This window comes from Mizuhopecten yessoensis, unplaced genomic scaffold, assembly GCF_002113885.1.
Source record: "Mizuhopecten yessoensis strain PY_sf001 unplaced genomic scaffold, ASM211388v2 scaffold8995, whole genome shotgun sequence".
NCBI classification, from domain to species: Eukaryota; Metazoa; Mollusca; class Bivalvia; order Pectinida; family Pectinidae; genus Mizuhopecten; species Mizuhopecten yessoensis.
Genome location: NW_018407826.1, coordinates 297,165 through 321,011, shown reverse-complemented (window position 1 = coordinate 321,011; position 23,847 = coordinate 297,165). Strand labels below are relative to the sequence as shown.

The 23,847-nt window shown below is 33.7% G+C and overlaps 1 protein-coding gene across 3 annotated transcripts in view; it reads right to left on the bottom strand.

The window, feature by feature from the left end:
* Window positions 1-20,673, bottom strand: part of LOC110457039 (sodium/calcium exchanger 2-like) — a 73,695-nt gene extending 53,022 nt beyond the window's left edge. For 2 of the 3 annotated variants that reach the window (XM_021508130.1, XM_021508132.1), the window contains exons 1-2: window positions 20,387-20,672; window positions 11,753-13,566 (exon numbers count right to left, since the gene is read on the bottom strand). In XM_021508130.1, the coding sequence (XP_021363805.1) occupies window positions 11,753-13,515 (1,763 nt within the window). In that variant the 5' untranslated portion in view covers window positions 13,516-13,566; window positions 20,387-20,672. Of the gene's footprint in view, window positions 1-11,752; window positions 13,567-20,386 lie in introns of all 3 variants that reach the window. The other variant, XM_021508131.1, reaches the window with a different exon arrangement.
* Window positions 20,674-23,847: the final 3,174 nt, after the last annotated feature.

Sequence of the window (23,847 nt, the reverse complement as noted above, 5' to 3'; positions counted from 1 at the left end):
CTCATTTACTGTGGAGATGTGTACAGCTTACTTTCAGTCTCTGGAGGCCATTCAAGGCAGATAGATATGACTATAATGTATACCAGTCTATATGAAGCAGTCTGTGATAAATCATGTTTTCAATTCTACCAGTGCTCCATGATGATGTCATATGCATTGACAATAATGAAACTGGATGCTTTTGTAAACAATTGAGTAAATGTATAACCATGGGCATGTTCAAATGTCTCCCAAACTTTTGACTGAAGAGTTCCGAAACTAAATTTATATACTGGGTACATTTATAATTATTGCTGTGATTTCTTTCTTACACACATTGTTTACTGAACATCTTTGAAGATAAAAGTCTTAAAATAAACTAAATATTTCTCAATATAATATAATCTTTTGCAAGCTTCAAAAATCTAATTTGAAAGAAAAATAGTTCTAAATAGAGAAGTTAGCCACACCACTACAACGTAAGTGAATTCAATGGAAAATGGCTAAAAGTTTATTTATTTCCATAAAATCAAGACTGCTAGGCTAAAGCGCTAAAGAGATAATTAGTGTAGGTTAATTATTCAAACAGTAAACAATATACACGTTCAAACTGTCTATCAATTTAACTTAAATGAATGTTTTGTAGCCCCAGTGTTATTCGAACATAAAACAAGACCTTTATGTATAGACACTGATAAGTGTTTTATGATTGTTTTCAGTGTTTCCCCAGGGCTAAATACCAAAGACTTGTACATTGTATAGGTAAATTGATTCATTTATCTATGTATAGCTAAATGTTAACATTGCTTGTGACTTTGATGTGTGTCCACAGTAAATATATACTGGTAACATATGCTACTTTTTTCTACTACTTCAGTATCTGCTGGACTTGAACAGGCTATATAAAAAAAACCAAGGAGACATTACACACATCTTAGTCACACGCCCACAACCAGTAGCTAAAAGGGACAATAGTGGCAGTTACAATCTTTCTATCAAATTTTACAGAATATATGTGTGCAAGTATCAGGAAGTCTTACATTGTAATAGATCTTGAATTTCAATCATTGTCTTAAATACTACAAACAATGGAAAGGCAATGTTTTCAAATAATACTTAAAGCTATATATGTCTATGTGTATGCCCGTTCCAATCAAAAGAACAACATACATCAGGTCTAGATTGTTTACCTGGTATAATTATCTTGCATGTTATACACTTCCTACTTATACATCTTACGGTGTAGGATTTAAGATTTATCTAATAAGAACGTATGCACACCAATGTGATATATATACGTGTATTAAACTTCAAAGAAAATCTAAGGTATGTGATTAAGGATGTTGGTTTCTTCATTTAAATACATCACACTTAACACGTGTACTAGTAAGAAAATATACAAAATGAATTGCTGAAGGATTATTGGTTTTGCTGGCCAGATGTAGGAGTCAGACTTCCATCAGAACAAATGTGGTATCTGTACACACGTCCTGAAAAGTGAGCAATCCTCAATCCTGTACCATATGAACGACACAACAGCTGTTAGAGGCATTAGATTACAGGATTTTAATGCATCATCAATCAATGAAGTCATACTATATATATGATACTGCTGCTATTTTTTGGGTAAACATTTCATGTTATTTATTACAAAAATGTGACAAAGGCTAAAGTTTCTCTTTCTTCCTACTATAAAATGGAAACACAATTGTGAAAATGGTTAATGGGTAATTAATATAGTGTTATGAAATTATCAATTTTAAAATAAAACATATTCCATTTCCAAAATGTAGCACTATCAACAGCCTATCAGTATGGTACATATAAAAATACTTGATTAACTCGCAGTGTAATTAAAGGGCTTCCTAAGAGATATCATTAGTCAGTAATGACATATTAATTTAAGGTTTGAGATGCTCATGATCACAAAGAAATAAAATTAAAAACAATACATGGCATCTTTGCAATCCAGTAACTATTGATTATGTCTTAGAAATTTATGAGATTGTAATTTGAAATACAACATTTTTCCCCTCTGAGATAATTTCAAGAATCCTTCTCAAAAATCTCAACAAGAGATTAATGAGCTGAACTAATAGCAGAGTTTGTCACCGTGGTTCCTCTTTAGGGTGGAGTAAATCTTTTCCAAGTCATACTATTATAAACATGAATCATCTCTAGTCGTTTTTTATTGTTCACCTTCCATTCACAAATCCAAGCCAGATGTGAACGTGCAGACTCTAGACAACCAGATGGCCGCACAGTTCACTTGCTATTTCTAGGTCTTACAGCATGGCATCTATAGACAGTTATAATGATACCTAATGGCAAGTGAGATCAGGTTTCCATCAGTAAATACAGAAAGTCATATTTAGTATGTGCAAATGTGTGCTGATGAGGCAGCTAAGAGGGCCATTCAGTACCAATGACATCATTATAACTCTAGCATCAATCAAGATGGAAGACAGTATAGTGTGACAGAATCACTCAATGACCACATGGCATACTCAGGTCAAAGTTGAAGAATTGTGTAAGGTGTCAAGGTCACAATCAATTCCTTACTAGGGCTCAAATACCCAGTAGCCATTTTATACAGAAAACATATCATCAGTTGGCTGGCACATTTTAAACAAGTCTAAGGTCCACCAGAAAGACATTTGCTGATGATTCATGTGATGGACTTATCAATTCATGTCTTAAGGAAGAACTGATGTCTTTTTAGGCTGAGGTTAAGCTTCGGTTGAAAAGCCATTTTAAATAACTCTTACATATTACAAAAATCAACATTAAGACTACTGTTACAACCATTTTTCAGGCCATTACAGATACAAAGATTATTTTAGAATTCCCATTTTATTAAAGTTTTTTGTAATGCTGAACATGTATATGATACTATTCAAGAAATTTGATCAATTTTTCCCAATAAACAATTGATGTACAGTACGTGTAATACATAAGCAATATTTTTGGTTATTTAGTGAAAGATAACATTACGCATACTGCTTTAAATGTACAAGTATAATAAGGCAGCATACTTGTAGGGTCAAAATATTAAAAGCAATTTAGGGTATGGCTATTCAAGTGTACTTATAACCAGTCATGCACATATGTATCTTTATTACCAATGCTACCATGCATGCAGATGATCTTATCAGCACACTGCAGGGGAGGTAATTCAGCACCCCAATCAGAGGCCATTGTAATCACAACAGTCTCTGTGCTGTCACCCTGGGGTAGAATTCCTGAGTATGATGTACGGAAAATTATGCTATTATGTCATATGGTACTACCTCAGGAAATCTCTAGAAACATCATCCTCACTGTTGTCAAGGGAAACAATTATGCAACCCCCTGTGAGTGGGCACACATGATGGGGAAGGAATCTGCAGCCATAGCTATTGCAGTAGAGAGCTTTCCACATTTGTATGCAATGGCCACAGTGTACACAGAATGTCTCAGGGAGGCTTCAACCTCAGCATCAACAGCCACACAATGCCACCAATGCCTGAGTAACTACACAAGCCTATTATTAACACTCAGTAACCCAATCAAACCAACTTGAAAGGCATGGGACAAAAACCTTCATGTAAAAGATTACACATTACAAAACATTTCATGGAGTTGATTGAAAAGTTTTATTACATCACCAGTCTGGAATTGAAAAACAATTTCCATAAAACTACAAGTTTCTCAATCTAATGACATTTAAAGGAAGTTGCTTCCAACATATTTCGGTTCAAAGCTCAACAGTTCGGAAAAATATTTTTATTACTTCTAGTCTAAGGTAATCAAAATATCGGGGCCAGATAAACAATAAACCAAAAATTGCACTTCAAATTAATATTAAATTATAACATTGGAATATTTAATTTTAATTCTGTTTAAATAATCCTACAATCATTTTTTTTTTTTTAAATAGATACACTTTCTCTGTCCAATTTTTGGTATACATTGTATATCTCTGATGTTGAAGTCAACTTATTTAAGCTATATATATATATATATATAGCGATAAATAGTTTTAAATGTCCATGTGACGGTAAAAATATATATAAAACAAAATACGAAGACTAGTATAATCATCGGCTAGCGCTTTCGCCCATCTTTGGGCTCTTCAGGCGATTTAAATTTATTTAAATATTATTATTATAGATCATAACAAAATTATTGACATGTTCCATTATGCGTGACCAAAAAAATATACACTGAAGCTTAATTGCAGAAATTGTTTATCAAGAAAAAATATGCACACGATAAAAGCAAACAAAATAAAATAATTACTCGAGAAAATATTATAAAAGCATTCACAGTTGACATGACAATATAATGACGTCATATTACTTTAATGAATATTGCAAGAAGACTTGTTTATTCTTGTATTGATCCATTATTGAACCCACCGGAGACTCAATTTCTAAAGGTGTTCATAGTAAAATGAGGTATAATTCTAATGCTATTTAGCACATATAATTGTGCAGGACATCTCATAATCAATAACATGCCTATTAATCAAGGGCAGCATATTGAAAAAGGTGTTCTCTCTTTTCATTGGATTTATGTCACTCAACTTTTGAATTACACTCATAGAAAATTTCAAATGAAATCTTTACACTACTGATGTTAAACCTTCACGTCTATATTGCACGTACAAAACATCTTTCTAAAGAACAGTGGACTGAACAACAAACTGGATCAGTGTACTCAACCTACATAACACAATACTATTAAAACAATTTACAAATCGTTTTGTTGAAATCTAGCAATAGCCCAGTATAGTGCTGTTATTTCCTGTCAAACTAATGTAACTCCATCAGTAGAAGATCTAGAGCTGACTGCAGCCATCCCCTGCTTAATGGTATTTTCCATATTAGTACATCATGTATGTCGGCTTCACCTGTGTAGTAATCAAACGCAGACAGCCATGCCTCAGCACTACTACTAGCAATATAATATTAGTGTTCCAGCCTGGGACCATGTCTGCCAAAGTATCAATATCTATTTATCACTTAGTACATGCATTTTTCATATATAATATATACTACACTCTGCAGAGTGACTCCACACATCTTATTTTATCATTTGATAGTAAAGCTTAAAACATCCTTATTCATTTTAAATTTCATATCATGGTATTAGGGATGTTTTTATTACCATCTACACTGTTTGAATTCAATATTTTAAAATGCATATCTTTATAGTGTGACAATGATTGATTATCAAATGATTTTGCATGGACAACTTACATAGATTTGAAATCATCATATTGGCTGTTAATAAGGGTTTAATGTCCTATCAATAGCTAAGGTCATTACAGGACATGGAAATCGTCAGATATTCTGCATAATACAAAAAGATTCTTACTACGCAAAGAAAAGGTCAGATGGGACTGTAACCAAGAACTCTTCAAACTTTATAGAATCTGGTCCCAAGCAACTAACGAAGTTCAGTTCTAATAAATGTGTGCATACATACATATACTAGTGCACTATAAACTTGACCATACCTGTCCAAAACTTTGAATTCCAAAAGACATTTTGTCATTTGTTCATGTCTATATAAACCTGAGTTGAGATGCATACTATAATTCTAAATCAAATCACAGTTATCTCTGGTACCTGACAATGTTTCTCAATAAATCAATACTTGTTCTTTGGGTGTTAACAGCTTACAACCTTGGTTCAAGGTCTAGAGTTGAAAGACTACACATAATTTTCACCTTTTAAAAAAAGACGGGAAAACATGTCAATTTACAATCTACGGATCACAAATAGTCCTAAACAGTGTACATATGTATGTACATCAATTTGCTGGGAATTAAGCAATGTAGCATCTTGCCTGAAAGTAAAACCAGACAACAAGTAAACATGTTGTTTTCCTTATTGATTTCTTTCCATTAATGTACAGAAAAATAATAAACCAATTGGAATTTCTATATATTTTGATATCTGGATCAATCCAGTGGCATCAAAAGCCTCATTAGCTTAGCCCAATAACATGTTTAACAAAATCTGGTGTCCAGTACGTGGCATCAGAAGACTTAGCTTGGCCCCCAAAACACTTTTAACATATCTGGTGTTCAGTAGCATCCAAAACATTGTTAGCTTAGCTCAAAACACTTTTAACATGAAATATTGTCAAGTATTGTATTTTCACAAATCAGGGGCATTTATTTGAATTTTTTCAACTGTCAAAATTGATACTATTAGTACTGTATCTGATGTGAACCAGGCAAATCACAAGTAATAATAAGACAGTACTGATTTCAAAATCAATCTGAGAATAAGTAGAAAAATACAAGTCTTCACAGTATGGAGTCTTGTCTGGTTTAAGATCCTGACAGAAGATAATAGTCTATCAGGCCTAGCAATATCATAACCCAGCCCACATCCACTGCTACAGTTTACATAGAAAATCAATCTCGTATCAATCATTGTAAGCCTATTCAATCTGCAATCTGGCTTAACAGCTGTGTGCTATAGAGCAATGACATCAACAAAAACAAATCCTTCTATTCTATCTACACCCCACAGACATACCATTATATGCCATCTTTAAGTTTAAATATAGGGGAAACACGAATCTGACTCCATCTACTAAATCTATAAACCCTTCAGTCATATATACCACACAAACTTAACACCAGTCTATACACACTCCAGTGGTTCCACATAACAATGTTAACAGGAAGCTAACTTCACTGTCTTACAAACTTAACTCATTTCATTCTTATTCTAGTGATTTCAAAATTGTTCTACAGAAAGTAATCATTTAAATCACTATTAAACAAAATGTCTAGTACCATCGCTTCGTTGAAGCTACAGAAGCTAATTTTACATGATGCTGTAATTATAAGATGACTATGCTTTCTATAGTCAACACAATTGTATAATTTCAAGTAGCATAGTACTACGTCTAGGCTATTTATTATTCTTGGCATTGTTCTACAAATTTGTTTTTCTGTGTTTGTTTTTGTGTTCAAATAATACACCTATTGAAGTATGAACCAAGCTTGTGGTTTTCAATAGACCTGATCATTAGCACAAACACAACATCAAAATACCGGCACAACTACAATGAAAGTCTATAATGGTTAGGAGAATTTGTTTTCTGATGTTACACCAGTATTTTGTACGTAATAACAGCTCTTTATATGTCGTGTCAATATAGTTATACCTGGTGTGTAAATAACTGTCCCAGTATACATACAACGTTAAAATTTGAAACATCAATGGTGGCTTTATTTTCTCTTTGACAAAATTTGGAGAAAGGTTAAAAACAAATTGAAGATGGATTTGAATCACTTATGATCTCAATCTTTATGTTTGAAATTCATAAATAACTGGATTACAAATTAATAAAATAACAATAAAAAAGAAACATTTCAAAACAAATTTTGTGTCTGAAAATTAAAATCCTTCTTGAAAAGATTGTTGTCATTACAAAGCAAAGTTTCATTCTGTACCTGCAAATATTTACAACGGTGCAGTAGAAGCTGTTCCTGATATTTAGGTGAGAAATAAAACCAGAATGATGAATCTAAAGCAGATGACACATATATATAGGGTAAAACAGGTTTAATATAACAACTTAGACGAGGGAAATAATGAATGTAAAATTTAAGCTCTTTACTTGTTAACAAAACCTACACTGCAAACACACTATCAGGAGGTTCAACCATTATTCACAGCAGCAATTTGCTTTTGCAGAAAGCCGAATCCATAAATTCAACACCACAAGTTGTTGACAATGAGTATTTCTACTAAAAAACGTAAATTTACCATCTAAGATCACCAAACAACTACTGCCAAAGAGAATCTTGTCACATCAATGAGAAATAGAAGCAATAAATAAAATCAAAGCTGTGTATGTCTTATAATAGAAGTACTCTGAAGTAGGTAACTTCACATTTATATGTTCACTGCTTTAAACATGTTTTACTACACACCAACAATCTTCCAACAGTATTGCATCACATGCATTGTCTGATAATACCAATGAACTCTTTGAAGATATTTATGTAATAAAGCAGATAAAAAGGATCACAATAATCTTAACTGGTGCGAACAGATACACTGATATGTTAACTTACGTCAATACTTTCACCCCGTGAACCCCTATCAGTACGGGAATAGATAAGCATCTTCAATCTTCCTCACCCATGGCTAAAGGTTACTTACCAGCACATGCTCCTCCTCATTGCCTTGCTCTTTATATTATTCTTGTTTAGGATGCCTCTATTTAGTACACTGAAGTGCTCACAGCGTACACTGAACCATCAAACTACTATACTGGCAATACACAAGTTACTGGTCCATACAAATTAATTTCAAAACCAAACAAAATGGATTGTTCTAACTCATTGCTGGAGCTTTAGTATATGTAAATAATGATATGATGAAGTTTCCAGCTTAGTTTCATATGTCAGTTGTTGTCCACATTAACCTTCATTGAATCATAAATATAAATAAATCAAATCTGACTGAGTTACTATCAATCTAATTAAAATTGTTTTCTCTCAAGATCAACTTTAACTAACATTCTGTCAAGTTGTGTATTAATTGAAGGTACCTTAAACCTAAGATTGTAGTCTGAAAATGAACGTAACATCACTGGAATCATTCATAGAATCATACAATGATTGATATAATCATATATAACTTCAAATCACTTAAAATTTCAATTGTGGCTTATTGCATTAACTGTTAATGTTCATTTAAAAATAAAAGAACTTTTACGAAATTTCTGTAACATCAAAAAAGGGATAATTTTTTGAGGGGCCATGCAAAGAGCAATTAACCCATATATGAAATCAGTGAATCTATCTTAGAATAAAGTAAAAGTGCACAGAAACAAATATAGGGAAATGAAAATCTAATAAAGAAAGTCAAAAGGATGTGTGTATCTGTTAGACAATTCCACAGTAACCTGATTATAAGAACTCAAGTCTACTGCATCCTAGAAAACACAGATGATGGTAAAAGGTAAAAATGACTGGCACATCACAGGAAAGGTTAATATACTGTAATTGACAACTTCCTCTACAGTCCAGGGATCCCGAGACATTGGGGTGAGGCAACAATTGCAAGTCAACCTCAATCTCTCTCTAGACATTTTCTTGATGTAATTCTATACTCTGATTGTATTCAGCTTCTAACTAACAAGAGCTCTAGTCTAAGAGGCCTGAAGAATCTTACCTGGTTTCGCCTTTCTTTTTCGCAAACATTTTAGCACTTTATAGTTTCAGCAAACTATATATAGCTACTAAATATACCAAATATCATCAATCTTGAATTTCTGGTTCTTCAAAAGAAGTCATTTTAGTGTTTTAACATTAATCTAACCCATGTAGCCTAGAACTCGAGTCAATGTCATTTCAGAAACTTTGAAGCACTTCATGCCATCCAGCCACTGACAAAATCTCATGACTGTTGGCCTCTTTTGATTCTTTAGAAGAACTAGAAGCCATTTAAGTTTAGTGTTTTGACAGATTTGACATCTGTGACTTAGAATATATACAATGTAAATGTCATGCTTATTTCTTTTCATAACCTTTTAAGTAGCATGTCATCCCAGTAAGTTACCAATGCAACAAAACACTCACAACTCTAACGGTCTTGGTTCTTTAAAAGAAGCTGAGTCTTTTCAAAATTTGACCCCAGTATCCTTGAATATAAGTCAAGGTCAATTCATTTTGCACACTATGATTTGTAGCGTATGTCATGCCAACAAGTTTTTGACCAAATATTTTAACTTTAAGTCATTCTGTTTCTCAGAAGAAGTCATTTGAGAATTTTAACAAATATGACCTCTGCGACCTTTAACATAATTACAGGTTTTAAAACTGAAAATCTNTGTGATTCTGTATTTGTTTATCACAATTTTCTTACACACTTTACTATCTCTATTGTGTATATTACTATTGTGCTCAGTAAAGGGCAGACAGGTGAGATGCTAGCCAGACATGAGTAAATCCTACAAAAGTGTCTTTTCTTGGATTTCTGGCATGATCAGGTATCACTAAGCTTGCTCCATTCCAATATCACATGTTAGACACAAAAACCACCAGCTGTTGAATAATGTACAAGAAATGATTCAGTACATTGAAGTTTATGTTTGTTAATGTTGACTCTATATTAAACCCCTGTAACAGATGGGGATCACTGCCTGCTTCAGACTCCCACATGTTGGACGGATACAACAGTATTGATCAACTTGTCATGTGATAATTATGCAAATCTGTTCCTTCTCTTGATGGTTCGATAGATTTCTAATGACTAGACCAAATATTTAGGTTACAAATTCAACAATATAATCCTAAGGGAGGTTTAATTTAGCTGTCTGTTTAGGAAGAAGAGTTCCCACTATTGTACATATATATGTATGTCACAATCTATTATAAGGTTGAATGTTTGTTATACCGGATAACCTAAACAGCAGTCTTTTACAATTGTGATACCATGGGACTATAATCAAAGGCTACAACAAATCTATAGATAATGATTGGAATAGTTTCTTTTTACTTAACCCTTAATGTTTAACATATATACTTTGGTTAAATCCATAGGTATTATTCCTTCTTCCAACACTCCCAATGCTGCTGATCCTTATTATCCCCTGTCAAGAGATTATTCAGCCAACTAGAAAGCTTATCCATGAAACTGTCAAAACCCTAATGAAGCTATATATGTCTGTCTTCTCCTTTCTGAAAATAGCATTACATCATGCCACAGGCTATATAGGGCAATGGGTGCTACTTGTAACAGTCATCCAGTGTGTCATGCTTGTAAATATCAGATCTTCCTCAGGTTATTTTAGGGGGAAAATCACCAATCAAGTCTTCATTGTTTCATAGGCATCAAAGTAATCGTTTGATGCAGACAAATTTTTGTAGAGAAAAGAATGTTTTTTTCACCCTCGTTTAACAGCAGTGAAGGAAATGTTGATCATTCATGATTAGTCAACATCTTTGTTTCAGAAAATACATGGTTTAGTCTTTTTCATTCATTACATTTTGAAAAATTGGTGTGAATAAATGCATTATGCATTATATCATGACATAACTTATTCCTACTTGTAAGTATAAATGTTGATGGGTTTTATAAGCACAGAAACATAAACAGTACATTAACCGACACAAAACATAACTTGTATTTTTCATACATGTCTGAAGCACTTTAACGAATTATTCCTTCGAAATAGCAGTTTTGGTTGTAACACATATTAATTTCATCCTGGTTTTTTTAATTATTTGCATTTGACCTAAAATGTCGGGGTAAATTCAAATGCAGTTCCCTGCAATGGAAAGTTCATAACTGTTGTAAAACCTGGCTGATTTCAACAAGTTTGTTTCAACAGGCCTAGGGTGAAAAAGGTTTGAAGTAATAACTGACTTATCAATGATTAAATGCTTGATTACATACTGTAGATTTACTGAAAGACCAACAACTTTTCCTTTAATTTGCTATCAATGTTCATCCACACAAACCATATCTTCAATAAAATAGTTTTATTGTTTTACTCTTTAGCGTTCCAAGTGCTACCAAACTACTTCAGGGAAGGATCGATACTGTCAATCTTGATGCATCTGCATACAGTAGTACATGTATTGAAGAGTGAGGACTTGCAATTGGTTGATAATCAGTTCTTGTCTTGTTCAACTATAAGAAAATCGGTTCATGCAAACATCAGACAAAGGTTATTTAAAGAGAAAAATTCAAATCCAATTAATATTGTTTCGAAAGAAATACAAATAAAACATGCATTTAACACTTACTCGGTCTGATCATTGAGGAAGATTACAAATCCGGTGAGTGATTCATAGTCCTTTCCTGCCTTCGCTGATCCATCCACAGTTTTGAAGGGAATCTTCACTGTACCTCTGGCACCAGATGAACGAGTGACCTTGATGTCGGTCTGACCAATGGCCTCGGGAACAACAACCATTTTCTCATCAAAGAGGAATATTCCAGGGTGATCATCATCTAATATCATGACAGTGGCTACGAATGGTGTTCCAAGCTTGACCTTCATTTCGGAAGCACTGCTGTCAAACATGCCCTGAGCATCACCTAAACGGACATTGCTGAGGCGCACATAGAAGTGTTCATCTTCCTCAAAGATTTCATCATCAATGATGCTGACTGGAATCTGCTTGTGGATTTCATGAGGATAGAAGACCAGGGTTCCTTCAGCATAATCAAAATCTGCACCTCCACTGGCAGAGCCATCTTCAGTTTTATAATCCACATACAAGGTCTTGCTGAGGTCACCGCCCTCCCTTGAAACTGTCAAAAAGAAGGTTCCGATGTTTTCCATTACAGTGTAGTGACCAGGGTCAAAGATGACTTTCGTGGTGAACTGGTCACGGACTTCCACTTTCACATCTTCTACACTTGCTTTCCTATCAATCTTAGCCTTCTTGATCACTTTTCCACCTCCAGTGAGTTTCCTTGTAGCCTGAATTCGGTAAAATGCCCTACTTTTTGGTCCTCTGTTGATTGCTTCAAGCTCGGCCATCTCTTCTAAGGCCTTCATGTCAGAGTTTGGATTCTTTTTACGAAGATTACGCATAATTTCCATGTACTCCTTCCTGTGCTGTTCATACACCATGAGTTCCTTTACATCAGCAACATTTCTGATATCTCTGAAAACTACATCATCTACATGGTTCATTTCTGTGTCACCTTCAGCCTGAATTACCACTCCTTTCTGCCTACTTTCCCTGTACTTTTTGGACAAAAATTTGTGTGGTAGAAATTTGATATCTGCAATGTATGCAGTTAAGACAGTTATGGGGAAGAAGACAAAGGTAATTACGGCTTCCCATACTTCTACTACTCCATATGATGAAACGGACAAAATGAAATACATCCATAAGTAAGCAAATATACTCCATGTTGCAGTAATGAAGAATACTCGTAAATGTTTGATGGTACGTTTGTCACCTGCAGGAATAGCAGACACACAAATTGCTGTAATGACAAATAAGTTAAAAGCAGCACTACCTACAATGGTACTTGGACCTAAGTCTCCAGCTTCAAAATTTTTACCAACGACTTCTATACAAGAAAGAAGAATTTCTGGTGCTGATGAACCAAGAGCCATAAGGGTCAAGTTTGACACTGTCTCATTCCAAACTCGGACATTGACCACATGTGTGCTTCCATCTGGTCTGCGAATTACAACATCCTTTTCCTTTGAAGTGATGACTTCAATAGCAGACATGAATCTGTCAGCAATGATGGAGACTCCCAAAAACATGTAAATCATGGCTACAAAATAAACAATGGCTCTTGCAGCTTTATCACCAACGCTGAGATTCCTTGTTGGTGTCCACAATGGGAAAAATATACCAGCTTTACAGGGTTCAGAATCCATTGTACACCCTGGTGCATCTGTGACATTTTCAGGAACCATTGTTGTCACGGTCTGAGCCTCGGAAAGTGGTAACATGTCCAGTAAGGCCATAGACAGAAAGCCAAGGGCAAGGGGCTTCATTCCCACCGACATGGTGAACCGTCTGTACCAGCTATCCATTATGAATTTTTCACTGTTTCTTCTATCACAATTTAAGTTTTTCCCTTAGCCCTGTAAAAGAAAAGAACAAAATGTTAGTTAGATGTTTTCAATTACCATATCCACAATTATGTCAAAAGAAAAACAATTATTAAAAGCCATTACAATTTATAGCACATGCCCAGAGATTAACAATTTCTACTATTAGGTCTCTGCATACCTCAATTGTTTCACTTTAGACCTCCAAGTTTGTAGCAATGTACAAATCTTTTTATAAACTCATTTTATACATAATTTATATTCATCAAATACACCAGATCAATAGATAATTTTATCAACTCTCTTTTTATGATTTTATTGCACTTAACTTAGAAAGCTAGACAAAATCTGACATTTCTTCATGTAAAACCCACACTGTAAAGATTCCCTTATACAATAACATCCAATGAGAGTTGGATTTCAATGGGCAAATATGCATTGTACAATAGGATAAATGACAACTGGATTAAGTGTAAAACACTGGTAATATACATGTTCTGGGTATAAACTGGGCTACGTTTTGAAGGAATTCTTCAACAGAACTATTAATCACATAATATGAGAGATTATAACCTTTACAACAGTTTGTCTTGAATGATACCAGGTAATACAACAGCATCTTTCAAATACCTTCTGTGGATCTTGGTTTATTTCATGACAAAAATCAAAGGCTTTGTACATGCCACCATCTAGATGTTAGGCATTAACTAATCTGAAAAAGGTTACGGAATCCTGCTGTACATTCGATGTCTTTGATTAAACAAAATGGAATCCCATGACAGCATAATTATTCAACAATAGTGTGATGGAAGCATATTCTTTAAAAGGATTTAAATGTGAGCTCATTAACATTTGATGAAAAATGATAATCTGGTATTGATAACACCTACATAAATCTTTCAACAGACAAAAAAAAAGGATTCAAAACTTGGGTACAAGGCGGTTAATATTTCCATAAACTTCCTTTTCCATCAGACAAGTTTGTAATTAATAGAGCCATTTATATAGTTAAAGACATAACTGTATAAAAGTAAAACACAATTATAACAAATCTCGTGGAACCTAACACATCAGCTACAGATGTAATTTATTACAGAGTTGCAAGTTGATGCGACAACTACTTCCAAGGGGACAAAAATAGGACTGTCAAAAGCAAGAACTTACAATAATTATGTTCATTCTGTACTGAATATGTAGCAGTTGGTAGACACACAGTCTCACCACCTAACAGATGATTCCATATAACTTTGACTCTTGAATTCAAAATAGTTAAAAACGAATGAAGCAGTAGTCCGATAAGACAACAAGTAAATATCACAGTATCTTTCTCATTAACATATTTCAAAATAAATGATGCATAGTTTCTGATTCAAAACAGAATGTTAAGTTTCTGTTTCAGTACATTTATGTACATGCTAGCTGAAACCTAATTGTCTCCTATGAATTTATGAATGCATATATATATATATACAGTACCAGTAGATCTATACGTATTACAGGCAGAATGCCTCCGACATGAACGCAGTGAATACGGTTTATTGATATTTTTTAACACAAGCAGAGTTTATTCAGTGTACATACATGTAAATTCCTCATTAGTTGAACAACCTATAGTAAACCCAGCAATGGGACCTGCCTTCTCCGGGGATTTCATATACCAGATGTTAATTGGATAGATACAGGCCTACATGGAGAGGTGTACATGTTGTTGCCTTAATGAAAAAAAACTCCATTTTGTTTCTAGAACTGAAATATAGATTATGTAGCAATACAGAGATATTAACTATTAATTAGAAAATAATCACTTAATTGATACTGTGGTCTCAAACAGTCTCAAACAGAAATATTAATGAAAATTGGTGTAACTAGGCCACACTGAAAATAATTCTGTTACACAGTAAAAGACTTCCAATGTACATTATTTACCTCTGGTGTTCAAACTTTGTTTTTTGCTTGTAACAAAACAGAAAGGATTCATGTTCTAAAACAATCGTTGTCCAAAAGAGCAAATTACACACCGATTCTTTGGTGAAAGTGCTCTTTATGAATGTATAAACACTGTCTTGAGCAAGTGACTGCCACCGTGCCGATACTTACTGATAAGGTATATGCAAGAAGCTTTTTCACAAACACACATTGCTGTTTAGAGTCATTAACCAAAATATTTGATTACTTTTCAAATGGACAGGTAACAGGATTATTTATACTGGTCTATTCTATGATGTACCTATAATCTATACAATGTATCATTCTACAGTATCAAGTGTTAGAACAGGTTAAGTGATTTAACTGTATTCACTTTTCACTAGACAGTATTTTTTTCAACCAAGTTGTTTGATTATGTGCAGTGTTGCAACAAACTGTATCCGATATAATTTTATTGGACAATGCAACTTTAATAAAACGGAATGACATATTTAGCTAAGCATGCCAGAAACAAAAATAATAATTATATAAAAATTGAATTTTATTGTTAACTGATCAATATGTTCATTTGGAATTTTTTCTATGGTTTTCCACAAAATTTGTTTAAATCTAATTGTGCAGATCTATAAAAACTTAGATTTTTTGGAAAAAGGAACTTGCCAAAATTTCAAACAAAATACAGAATAACATTCAATTAATTGAATGGTGCAAAATGTCTTTTCAAAATATTCATATATAGTCCCTGTCTAAAATTCCCTGCTCATAAATGCACACAATGGTCAGCCAAAGCATTTGAAAATATCACCATTCATAACATCCCTATATATATAATTGGGTATTAAATATGGTTAATGAATCAGCCAAACATATATATATTAATGGAAGTAGTACACTGTAACACATCTAGATAATTATGTCTATGTTGCATTGATCATATTAATTATGAACAGGAAAATTGTCAAGGGATAAAACTGTGGTGACATCTGCAGGATCAGTTGCTGCTAGTTCTGTGGTGACAAGCTTTAACGTTGGCTTCAGCTTTTTGTTTGTGTAGAATTTAAGCATCATCATAGCAACAATATTATTTCTATCATATACCAAATGCTGTATTAAGCACAAAAAGTACATGTACTGGTAGGTTGATTTATTTGATAATTGTCATGCTGGATTAAATTACAAACACTGTTTGAACCCTGAATATGACATGTTTCATTGATTATGTACGTTTTGTTGAGAACTACCTTGTGAACGTTGTTTTTATCCCACAGTGAAAGACATATGTACCACCATGCAAATATATACTTATAGCTACTTTCTTTATGGTGAAAATAACAATCCAGAAAGCAATTAGTTTTGGTTGTACTTTTTGAAATTAAACATGCATAATGTTTTAACCCCTATATTCATACTGAAATGATCACTACAAAAAAAAACCAGTTCAATAATCAACACAATTCATTTGCCACCTCGCTTACCACCAAAACTTCACAATTTCCTTTTTTCATAATAATGCCTTTATACTTTAATTAATATATAGTCAAACCCGTTTTTAACACCGAAGTTTTGTCAAACAATAGCTGACACTATAACAAGGTATATAACTGTACTTTAAAGTACTGAAAAATACTTAAAAATTGTGGAGGATTCTCACTTTAAAAAACTTATTGTTATTTTTTTTTTACCGATCACGGTGAACTTTTAATGTGGTGATCATGCAAGCATAAGTTTTTCTGTATACCCATGATTTCTCAACATAGCAAATAGTATTCATATATATACCAAAATGAACAAAAAAAAGCAAAAAATATAACTTATATTAAAAATTCAAGAGAAACTCAATTTGTTTAACAGAATCACCCCACAATAAACATAATAACTGGTAAATATCATTTTTTATGAGTAACAATAGTCAGGCTTCTTTATTAACATGTGCAAAATTCACCCCTCAACATGTGCAAAATGTTCATAGACATAGCACACAGAGGAAAGTTAATTACAGTGGCTGAATATGTATAAATAGCACTTACTGACACCTATGTTCACCACGCCTGCTACCTTCAGTAATTTTAATTTACCATGTATCATAGCATAACCTTACTCATAGTGAATCAGCATAGATATAAGCCAGAACCTGCAGCATGAATTCACAACAGTATATTAGTTAAATATATTGTATACTTTCAGTAACTTGAAATAGACAATTTAGCAATGTACACATGGGTGTCAGTAGGTACACGTAATAAACATTTGTAACACAGTCTACAAGTAGATTATAAGCATTAAAACGATTGTCAAATATTTTCAATATCAAGTAGATTCTGTTACTGTGGTAATATATGAACTATTAATCACATGCAGTGTCAAGAAAGACTTGCAATATACCCTTTGCCAATCTTTTATGACCAAACGATCATGTACGTTTTGGTTATTAGGTAAACAGAACCACTACATAAGTAATATTAGTGAAGAAGAGTTCCATTGACCTCAGAGCTAAGTTATCAATAATATATTTATATATATTAGCTGCTCCCTTATAAGTTATAATGAAATAAGATGAAGTGTTCTTGCTGATAGAGTTAGTTCCCTTTTCAAGACAGTCATCTCACTGTGCATTTACAGTTCCTTGATAGCAACATTGGGTACAATTCCCAAGTTTGATCCATGTAGCTTTTAATTTTAATTTTATATTTATTTTTGAGTTTAAGTACTCAAATTTGAAACAATTGTAATTCTGTAAAATGCATTGTAGGATGTTATTTATACAGAACATATCAGGAGAATAACCTTTAAGGTTTGACCTACATGTAGCCCCATCCATCAGTCAATCAATCAAATACCTTTAACAAATATTTCATGAACTTGATTGTGAAGTCTTTAATTGAAACAATTTTCAGTTCTCACCAACTATGAGTGATCTGATTAAACGATATTGCCGGAAACTAACGTGAACCATGACAGAGTTTTTGCGTTTCCGTGGCAGTGTTACTTTCATGACATTGTTATTCAACAAACACCTTTAGTCAAGTAACATTATTAATCTAACTATACTTGCCACCTTTTTTAATATTTCCATGGGGGAGATTCTGCATGCTCAAAATCAAAACATATAAATATGTGTGTATACAAAATAGCCCTTTAACTGACATATTTTGAGTTGTTCTCACCGATAACCTCATTAGATCATACAATATAGGAATAGTTAAGCAAATTCACTGGTTGATAATACTAAATGTAAGGGTCCAAAACCAGGTGTCACCCTCCTAAATAGGGAGAATTGGCAAGTATGTCTATTGTCTAACAATCTTGAAACTAACAATGCATCACTGTGTGAGAATTACTATTTCCCCACTATCTACAAAAGTAATTGCATGAAATCAAAGCTGTACCAGTAACAGTAGTAATGTGTAGCATGTACTCAGACAGTACAACATTATCTGTATGGGCTAGTGCTTCCAGAGATAGTGTTACTGCTACATAATTTTTCCTAGCTGCATGCAAATAGCTATAGCCTACAGATGACGATGTGCTATATAGATATGAGCTACAGCTTCAGAGATAGATACATGACAGACAGTTTATTATTTTAAAGCTCTTAAAATTAAGATATTGCATATTATCAAAAAATATTGCAATAAAAATCATGATCACTTTACAAAGACAAATAGTATAGATGTATATATAATTATGCTCTTTGTATGACTGTCTATAAACTTACTGGGGATAATAAGACAAAAATAGACCTGAAACTGATACCCTATCTGATGGTATTGTGCTGTTTATTATGAACACACTCAAACCTGTTTATTAAAAATTCAAACATCTTGAATGGTCCCTTTATCTCAAAATGACTTCACTTTTGGTTTCATGCCAGTGTATTGTTTTGAATGTTAGTTTGGCTACCTAATGTTCATACACCAGACTATTTTCCATTTACCTAAAATTCTGTTTATGGTCCTAACCACTTTTGCGTAACACTACAGGATAATAGGTACTGTATCAATGCAAATGAATTAGCATTATAATTAACATGCTGGGACCGATTTTAGAAATATCTGAATTTAAATCATAAATAAGGAACAATTAAGGTATACAATTTACATCAGTAAGTAAAAATATTTGTATGCCCTTTGTCAATAATTGGCAATCCACCTATTCATTTACTTGAACAGTTATTATGTATTTAAACGGCTAGAGCAGAACACAAAAGTAAGTTATTAAAATACATACCTAAGCAGTAAGCATGGTGTTATATCTAGCACATACTACCTGTAATAACTATTTGGACTTCATAGCATTCAAGTCAAATCTATCACTCTTTACATCACTACTTTCCTATTTAATATTACTAACCTTTCAGGTGCTAGCAGTGGAGTACAGTGCAGGCATAATAACAGTACAGCAGTGAAACTGCCTAGTGGGCTTACAAGGCATGCTTGCTAGTAGCCTAGTACGTGCATCATATTGTACACCGACTCAACAATTATTATTTGTACTGAAAATTAATATTCTATGAGAACATCAGTTAAGAAATCATGTTCAAAATGCATCTTTCGATAAAAAAATCTATGATGACAGTGGTTACACCTTCCTTACCTGCAAGACCCTTATTGCAAGGTCTTTAAAACACCATCATATAACGTTAAAAATCCACAATAATAGAAAGGTGGAGTACATCAGAAATCGATGAGCATCATATTGATAACATAAAGATGGTTCCTATACTTCAATTATCACCCTGTGATATCTGTATATATACTTATGCATATTCAGAAGAGATGTTGCCTGGTGAAATCCTATACTCCCTCACTTTCACTGGCAACCATGACCACTTTTTAGCAGACGAATTTTACACACTGTCCACCGAAAACACACTTTATCGCAGACTAAAATTAGTCCACGTACATGCAGAAGAATAATAAATGCATACCCTTTGTAGAACTGTCATTATTTCACTCAATATTACGGCTCAGTGTAACTGTTACGTATTCCATACATTATCCATGAACGGTAGCCCTCTGTCTACTACTGTGCCAGATCGTTTCACACCAAGTCGTCAATTACGCTAAATATGGCATTGTGGGTACATCAGCAGATAGCGCTTTTCACCAGAATCAGGGGGAGACAATCAGTTGCAGCAGCCGCAACCTGTCGGTGAACGAGGCGATATGTTATATTATCATGGCTATATACCGCGGAACTTCCGAATGGGACTTCTGTGTATGTCACTATTGAGGTTAATCTCCTCTACACATGTATTTAAATGAACGAGTGACTCCAGAGTTAGTTCACTGTGTATCAAGTCTGTACAGAACAATAACAGTTACATGTATGTTTGATGCGCTAGCTATAGGTAGGCGTAGGTCTATACAACTATACGGGACGGCTGTACGGTGTTAGCAGCATATTTGACACACAACAGCGCTAATGCAAATTTAATCTTAATATCTTAATAACAGTGTTGATTTTTTATTTATTCATTGTTATTATTCATGTTTTCAAAATGATTACTATTATCATGCTGAAAAGAAGCAGAGTGACTCATAAGCGTGTTATTAATAGGTTTGGCAACCTAATACAAATAATGACAGTAAAATTAGAAAATCTATATATACTGATGCGGAAGAAAGTTATATTCTTGTCTCAATTTTTGATGTCAGAAATTGTAGGCAAAACTTAGGATAAGTAATCGTTGAGGTTTGTAGAACTAACCATAGTAGTGCGGTGTAACATATTGGAAGATGAAATGGATTTTATTTTTTGCTGTAGAAATTTCATCACCAGACATTCTAATATCTGAAAAATAATGAGCACTAACTTATTTACAAAACTTAATATTGGTGTTGCGATCGAATGACCGATAGTGTATGCATGAAATGGGCCAGATCATTTGATTGAAACTTGCAAATTCGCGGATCGCTTGTCCAATTCAATATACGGATTGACAAATACACTAATGTGAGAACTGTTTGAGACATTGTTTAAGTTTAAGTTGATTATTTCATGTTCAGAGATGATAGCTGAAATGTCCATAGCTTGTACTTGACCACTTCTGTGATGTAGACAATAAACTATAAAAACGATGCCGTAAAAAATAGTCTTAATGATACGGGATTTCATGATGGATATAACCCTTGTCGAGCTTACTTCATTGTCATACCATGGAGATGCCAGTTTCATATTTCCAAATTTAAATAAAACAGTTTTACGTTGACAAAATAAAAACATACTTAACGTGATCTAAACTTTGTGCTTTATTACTGGGTTTCGACTTTGTAGATCGATAAATAAAGTGCGGATGGGGGTAACTGTGTAGTTTATGTACGTGTTTATATACAGATAGCTCAGCGGCCTGTCTTTATTACAAATCTGAGACTTAAAACACAATAGCTTATCTACATGTACGTCACTAGTTCAAACTTACCTATAAGTCAAGTTTCATTCCCGCATAAGCTAATATAATTGCTACCCAGGGTCGACCTCTAACACTAACATAAGTCGAATTGTGTGACGTCATCAGACAGACTTTAGTACATGTTCAGACATTTTTACCGACGATAAATATTTTACGTTACAATCCATGTTTCTATTTGATTGTGACAAAGCTTACGAAAATGTTATGCCCCCTGCTGCAGTTTCGCGGACCTTAGAAAGGAATGATTTTCTTCTGTGCTGTGTTGGGGCATTCTTGTAGAATGTTGGTATTTATTGTGTTAACTTGTACTTATCTTTTTTATGAACCGTGTATAGAAATAGCTTGTAACCCCCTGTATGGTAAACTTTTATGTGTCAAGAGTGTACGAATATATTCTATATACTCACAGGTACATGTATACAGAACCACAGGTATATGTATACATAATCACGGGTACATGTATACAGAATCACAGGGACATGTATACATAATCACAGGTACATGTATACAGAACCACAGGTACATGTATACAGAATCACATGTACATGTATACAGAACCACAGGTACATGCATACAGAACCACAGGTACATGTATACATAATCACAGGTACATGTATACAGAACCACAGGTATATGTATACATAATCACAGGTACATGTATACAGAACCACAGGTACATGTATACAGAACCACAGGTACATGTATACAGAATCACAGGTACATGTATACAGAACAACAGGTACATGTATAGAGAATCACAGGTACATGGATACAGAACCACAGGTGCACGTATACAGAATCACAAGTACATGTATACAGAACAACAGGTACATGTATACCGAATCACATGCACCTGTGATTCTGTTTACATGCACCTGTGGTTCTGCATACATGTGCCTGTGATTATGTATTCATATTCCTGTGGTTCTGTATACCTGTAGCTGTGGTTTTTTATACATGTCCCTGTGATTCTGTATAAATACACCTGTGGTTCTGTAAACATGTAACTGTGATTCTTATTTGTGATTCTGTTTACATGTACCTGTGGGTCTTATTTGTGAATCTGTTAAAAAGTCCCTTTGTACCTGGGTCTCGGAACGTGTCCCTGTGTGTGGAGTCTGTGCCGAGTAAGGTCACTGACTCATAAAAGCAACCCATACAGTGAAAATGTGTGTGTTGTTGCAAATTATTGTTGCGTGTATGTATGCTATACAGACGTGGTATAACCACGTTCACGCACAATTACATCCAATTCTCTTCTCACCTTTTCTCGTTATATGTATGTGGAATTGTTTTCCCGTGTCTGGATTTGTACCATGTCTAAGGGAGGATCGTGGCGCACAAGGCAAACTTTATTGTAATTTCTGTAGATTTTTTTATCCTGTCATTATAAGCTACACCACATAATAGAATGTTTTGTCCTATATTTTGGAATAAATCTATAATTAATTTGAATCGTTTTATCAACCCTAGATCAAGGCTACCTTTGTAGATCAAACATTTACACGCGATTTATATGGTCGTATTAATATTAATTAAGATCAAAATCCCACAAATGCTGTATCATCTATAATTCAACCACAATTTAATGGTCTGTACATAACACGGCGACTGTGTAGAGAGTGTTCAATCACATTTAGGTGACAGTCATGCTGTAATAATAAATCTAAGTGGTACACGTAATTGGTATGCAGATGCGACATACCGTACATGTATAGGTGATATACATGTGTTTTACATAAAACAAGAAGCTGTTTTCAAAAACATACTGGCCTTTTTTCATGGAGATTGACATCCAGATTTGTTTACATCATGTGCCACTTCCTGGTTCTATTTGGGAAGTTATGTGGATAGATATTAGTCTGTAGATAACTGTCGATCATTCGTGTGCCGATTGATTGATTGATAGATTAATTAATGGATATCGATTATTTAATTTGATTCATTTAAGTCACGACTTATTGATTGATCTATTA